This window comes from Triticum aestivum, chromosome 4D, assembly GCF_018294505.1.
Source record: "Triticum aestivum cultivar Chinese Spring chromosome 4D, IWGSC CS RefSeq v2.1, whole genome shotgun sequence".
In the NCBI taxonomy this organism is placed as follows: domain Eukaryota; kingdom Viridiplantae; phylum Streptophyta; class Magnoliopsida; order Poales; family Poaceae; genus Triticum; species Triticum aestivum.
The window spans coordinates 10,066,334-10,072,723 of NC_057805.1; the positions used below are offsets into that span (position 1 = coordinate 10,066,334).

The following is a 6,390-nucleotide window of genomic DNA, read 5'->3' on the forward strand; positions in this document are numbered from 1 at the left end:
GAAAAGCTGGCGGTGCACGTAGCACGACGCCACTTGAACGCACATGATAGCGCATGTACAGTACGTAGCAACATCGCCGCTCAGGTGCAACTTTCTCTTTTGCATTGGGCACAGCGACGGGAGCACCGGGGGCAGCGGCGACATAGACGGCGGTCGAGGTGCTGGGAACCGTCGCCGCCGGGCAGCAGGGTGCGGTGGTGGAGACGCCGAAGCCGTGGGCTTGCGCCTGCCCTTGTTCTTCTTGCCCGACAAGACGACGCGCCGGAAGTATGGGCGGCCTGGAATGTACCCGTGGCTGTGGCACCACAACTCGCCGGCACAGAAGTGACCGGGAAGACGGGGTGACGCGCCGGCACACCGGAGCGGGGCGGCCCAGACGATGGGCAGAAGCTGGCCACCCACAGCTGCGTGCTGAACAGTGGTAGCCCGCCCGGGAGCCACCGCCCGGTTGGCAGGCGCAGAGCGGGAGGCGACGGGACCGGTCGTAGGTGGGGGCCCGGAGCTGCTGCAGGCAGGAGGCGCCGCTCCTGTCAGAGAGCGCGGGAAGGGACGGCGGAGGGCATCGGCGGACGTGGAGCTGCGCGACGAGGAGGCGAAAACCGGTAGGGCTTCGTCACCATGCACGGCGCCGGCAACGAGGACGGTGCAGCCGGACACGCATGCCGGCGGGAATTCTCCGAGCGCCACGGGCGGCATGACCCAAGGTTGAGGGAGGGGTCCGCGCCATGGTCGTCTCGTCTCCGGATGCGGCCAAGCCCCTTGCTAGCCGTAGGCGAGGAGGAAGAACGAGCTCGCGGATCTCCCTCTTCCATGTCCGGGCGAGAAGGTGACGGCGGTGAAGAAGATGGCAGGCGAAATGGCCCTCCCTCGTCCTCGACAGACCTAACACCCCGACAACGACACGCTTGTTGGCACCTACACTGTTCGTTACACCCAAAAAATCACACTTCTTGGCCTCTCCTTTTCTTGTTTTCACACTTCTTGGCCTCTCCTTTTCTTGTTTTCACACTTCTTGGCAGGCGCGGTTGAGAACTTGAGATGGCACCATCACCACATAAATAGAAGTGTTGATCCGTGTCTCCTTCAGTGCACCATAGTCACTGGTGCACCACACACTTCACTTCACCATGTCGTTAATTTGCCGCATTCTTTTCTTCTTCTTCTTCTTCTTCTTCTTCTTCTTCTCCCTCCCCTTCCACCACGCACTAGACCCAGTCAATGTACTGAATGTACAATATAATGTCTCGAGCGACTCGTTCACCGGCGTGTCTGGCCTTTTGTCTAGGCAGTTCGTAGCGTACAGTCGCAACCCACCACAGGTTCTGTTGCGCAGGTTTCTTGCCCCACGGCGGCCTGATTTCGAAGCCCTTCCTAACCGGTTTATCATGATAAACATGGTTGACAACGTGCCTGGGCGTACAGCCACCCTCGCCCTGTGCGACGATGACCTGTACGTCCCGGGTTTCAAAGATACCACTCTCCAGTGGAACCATTTCAGAAGATTCGAGCCAATCGTGCCTGGCTCCAGGGAACTGCCCGTTCACCACACTTACCCAGAGCTTCTGCCATTGTTCCCAAACGGCAGCAGAATGTCACACCTGCAACTGCATCTAGTACCCTTGGGCAAAGCTGCCACCTTGGGTGCATTCCGGACGTTGGCAAACTATAATCCTCGCACCACGCCAAGGAAGGACCTTAGGTCCGCGCTGGTAACACTAATCGTCACCTTTAGTGAAGGACACAGATTTGATCAGCTAAACAGACGACTGAAGAACGAGTGGGACAACGCTCGACCAATCTACATGCTTGAAGAGGAGGCACCGTACGTTGTACATTGGGGTTCGCTGTCTCGTGCGCTCCAATGGTGGGAGGAGAGTGGTCGCAAAAGTTGGACCAATAGTCCACAGGACATTGCAGAATTCAAAAAGATCCATGCCAACAGTCCCCAGGCAGCTAGAGATGTGCTGCTCTTCTTACAAAGGACCATGAAATTCAATTTATAGATGTAGTACTATGTTGTTTTACATTTAAGCCAGAGTACTTGATGTATTCTGTTAATTACAAAGAAATGTACTAGTAGAACTGTATTGTTCCAGTTAGTGTACCAATCAAGAAATGTATGGATGGATGCTGTAAGAATAAAAAAAATGTATGAATATATAATGTATTGTGTTCAGTTGTTGTTTGAGAATATATATATAAGTCGGTGTATGGGCTGTACAGTTACTACTACTAGTTGTATGTGCCGAATGCCACGTTTCTCTTCTTCCATGTCCTTTATGCTACCCGTCTATCCCTGTCCAATTATGATATCCGTCTATCTTTGATGTGTACGGCGCAGCTGTTAGAATTAATCCGAGGTACGCTGTTGATCTACCGAGAAATAAGCAAACACATTCATGGTCAGGACTCTAGTAACTGCCAATAGAATTGTGGTTCAAAGGTTTTGTATCATGCATCAGTAATATAAGAAAACAACGAAACTATAGGCTAGTTCTAATTTTTCAAGTTTCATTCCAACGAATCTGATTTATTTATAGATATACATTAGATGAACAGCTTCATTCGCGAGGATAACCCGGAGTGGACTCCGGTGGTGAGCAGGAGGAAGATGGAGGAGGAGATTGTAGCAGTTCTGGATCGACGCCGGCATCACGGTTCTGGGAGAGGCACCATCTTCGTCGCCGGGAACACCTTCTGAAGTCGCAGATGGAGATGCTTCAGTGTAAGACTACAGTTAGTTAGCTAGTCTACCGGTGTGATCAAATAAAACTCTTTTTAACCTCGCAAAAAAAAAGTCAGCCTTATCTTGTGCATGCGCCATGCATGCAGCCGCCTCACTCACGTAGGATTAGGATCGGCTGTTAGTCTGACGCCTTCTCCCTCTCTGTGTCCCTGTATCCCTTCCCTTATTTAATTCAGTTTAGCTGCACATCAGTCAGCTGATTTCAATTCAGCGTCAATCGATTTCTAAATGAGGGAAGAAGAAGTAAGGAGAAGGGGGTGGGGGCTCGCCGGAGAGAAGGAAGGGGCCACCGTCATCACCCCAGTGTGTATCTTAGGGTTCAGGGTGAGGGCGGTGGTCGACGGCGGTGGTGGGGGGCGGTGGTGTGGCGGGCGGCGGGGGCCGGCGGTTAGGCCGGTGGTGGCTGTCAGCTCAAGGAAGGGGGTGTGTCCAGAGGTTGAAGAAGACTGTGGGCCATTGATTTTTAATCCAACGGTGCAAAAATCAACTGGCCTCAAACAAAAAATTCAGCTGACTGATTTCTAGCCATTCCCATTAATTCACCGTCTCGAGTGCGTGCCCTTCATGTCCAGCTTCACGTTGAGGTGGTGATGAATATTGGCCGAAGAGCATTAGCCATCGCCGGAGTCTGGTAGAAACCAGGGATGGGCGGCGCAGCTTGGATGGGGAGCGGGGTGGTGACCACGGGCAGGGGACCGTGGGGAAGAGGGGTTGTGGACGCCGGAAGGGGAGGAGAAGGAGGGGAGGAGGCCGCCGGGGAGGAAGCGGCGGCGGCGGCGTGTCGCCGATCACTTCGCGCCGGACTTCACCGACCGCCGCGGCGACGTGCCGTGGAAGATCTGCAACAAGGCCATCAAAAAGTGGCTCTACGGGACAATGCATCCGGGGCTCTGCGGCTTCATCCTCGACCGGGGCGCCACTGCCTTCGAGCTTTGGTCGTCGATCGAGGCCCTCTTCCTCAACAACAAGCGCTCCCGGCAATTCTACCTCAAGACGGAGCTTTACGCCATCAAGAAAGGGGACGCCTCCGTCTCCTCCTTCTGTGCCGATCTTAAGGCGGTCGCCGACGGTCTGCGCGTGGAACGCCGGCAAAATCATCGACGACGACGAACTTGTTATCCAGCTCCTCCGCGGGATCAACAAGGAGAAGCACCAGATGACGGCCAAGATAATAGAGAAGTCGACGATACCCGTTCCTTTTGATGCTGCCATCGGCATGTTTTTGCAGGATGAGATGACGGCCGGCGCTGATCTCCTCGGCTCCGGCTCCCATGGTGCCCTCGCTGCCTTCACGCGTCCACCAGCACCCGCGGCACCTCGGGAGCCACTCCAAGCCTCCGGCGCCTGGACTCGGGAGCAGCGGCAAGCCCGGGCCCGGCTCACCCTCGCCGAACCAGGGGCACAATAAGCGGCGCCGGTACACCAACAATGGTGGCTACCAGGGCGCCAACGGCTCGCCGCCGCCATGGACTGGGCATGTGTATGCTTACCCGGTCGCGCTGCCTCCTCCGCCCCGTCCTGGTCCAGCACCGGGTCTTCTTGGTTTGCGCCCGGGGCACGCCTACACGGCGTATGCGCCGCTCCAGTACGCCGCCGCTCATGCGCCGCTCCAGTACGGTGCTCCTCCATACGAGCAGCCGAGCTATGGGACCCCGTACTACGTGCCCGCGCCTCCGATGCCGCAGCCTCCACACGCCGCACCCGCGCCTGACGCCCCGGTGTGGAACATGCGGCGCTTATGGGAGCTTTGTGTTAAGGTTGATCTATCCCCGTTTGAGTAAATTACACGATAATACAACATTTGGGGCAGTTTACACGATAATACCATATTTGGGGCAGTGTTGGCGGATTGATACCAGTTTTCAAAATTTTTACGTGTCAATACCAAGTTTCGAGCAAGCCGTTGCAAATTGGGCTAAATCATGTATAAATACGTGCTGACGGTGTATCTGACCAGCCGGGCCCGCCTGTCAGGTGCCTGCATGACATGTTTTTTGGCAGAAAACCCCCCTACTTTATACTCAATCACATGAACGTCTTTTTTTTTTGCGGGAAAAAGGTCCTCTGAGGGACTTTTTTTTTCGTTCGTAAGTTTTCCACGGGCTCGATTGAAATTTCAGTCGAATTGGACAATAAATAAAAAGAAACGAAAAATCACGCCCTGCCATGATTCGAACTCGCGACCGGTCGCACAGAGGCTGGGCGTGCTAGCCACAACGCCACAGAGGCGCTAACGTATTTTATACGCTCGTTTTGCTTTATACTGAAGCACGCTGGGCCGGCGGTTGGGCCACCGTAACCTGCAGTTTGTTTTTCCGTTTCGCTTTTTTTCAGCGCACGCGCTGGAGCTCGTTCGTTGCCCAGGTTTTTTTTGAGGGGTGCCCAGGTTTCTTTTCATTCCATTTCTCTTAGTATGCTTTAGTTTTGTTTCTGGTTTCAGCTTCTTTTTTTTTTCTTTCTTTTTTCTTCTTCTTTTTTCATTCACTAGGTTGGCTATTATCCTGGATTTTTAACATACTTACTGAACATTTTTAAAGTTAGGCTTCAGTATATGTTGAACATGTTTTCAAATACAGATGGGCATTTATTTAATATTCGCTGAGCATGTTTTAGCGTAAAGTAAACATTTTTTTAATGGAGATGAACTTTTCTTTACAAAATGTGAACATTTTTTTACTATAATGAACTTTTGTTAATCTACGTTGAACATTTTTGTAATATATGTTGAATTTGTTTTTTAAGATATGATTAACATTTTACATAATTCCAGTGAACTTTTTTTAATTTATGGTGAAGATTTTCTTAATACATGATGAATTTTTTCAACAATGTTTATTTCAAAATATGTTCAGCATGTATTAAAAATTATTTTGTAAAATCATTCTTGCATTTCAAGAAATACGTCCATTTGATAATATATGTTGGACATATTTTAAATACAATCAATATACGAGTAACTCAAAAAAAACTGTGTGTCAAGCATATTTTTTAATAGTTTTGTATTTGAATAATATAACGAGGATACATGATAATTGTGCATGCTAGTAGTCCTGAGTGAAGACACATAAAATGTTGACTGTGCGTGTGTTCTAGTCTCAAAAAAATTAATAATACTAATAAGTAATCGCAAAAATAAAATGTATTAATACCATGATTATGGAAAAACAGTAAGTTAGTGCGCGTAGTGTCGCTGGGCTCAACCACCGGCCCAGCGTGTCGGAGAAAAGTATAAAAACAAATCTTGCCTGCAGTCTAACACGAGCGTCGCTGCGGCGTGGTGGCCAGCGCGGGACTCCAGCGTGCAACAGGTCGCGAGTTCGAATCCTGCATTTGAGACGGTATTGATGAATTGATACCAGTTTTCAAAAAATTTACGTGTCGATACTAAGTTTCGGGCAAGCCGTTTCAACAATCGGGCTAAATCGCGTATAAAGTTGTATCTAACTGGTGAGCCCATCAGGTGCCAACTGGCATGTTTTTTTTACAAAAAACCCCTTGCTTTAAACGTAATCATGTAAATGTCTTTTATTTCGTGAAAAAAGGTTCATGGTTTGGTTGGGCGTCCCCGATCAGGACGCTTTGGGTTCGAACGGGGATGAGTAAATTACACGATAGTACCACATTTGAGACGGTATTGGTGAATT

General features: G+C 50.6%; 1 protein-coding gene across 1 annotated transcript; it reads left to right on the plus strand.

The window, feature by feature from the left end:
- Positions 1-1,098: 1,098 nt before the first annotated feature.
- On the plus strand, positions 1,099-2,176 carry LOC123099382 (uncharacterized). The gene has a single exon (XM_044521553.1). The coding sequence runs from the start codon at positions 1,128-1,130 to the stop codon at positions 2,001-2,003; it is 876 nt and encodes a 291-aa protein (XP_044377488.1). The 5' UTR covers positions 1,099-1,127; the 3' UTR covers positions 2,004-2,176.
- The last annotated feature ends 4,214 nt before the right edge of the window (positions 2,177-6,390 follow it).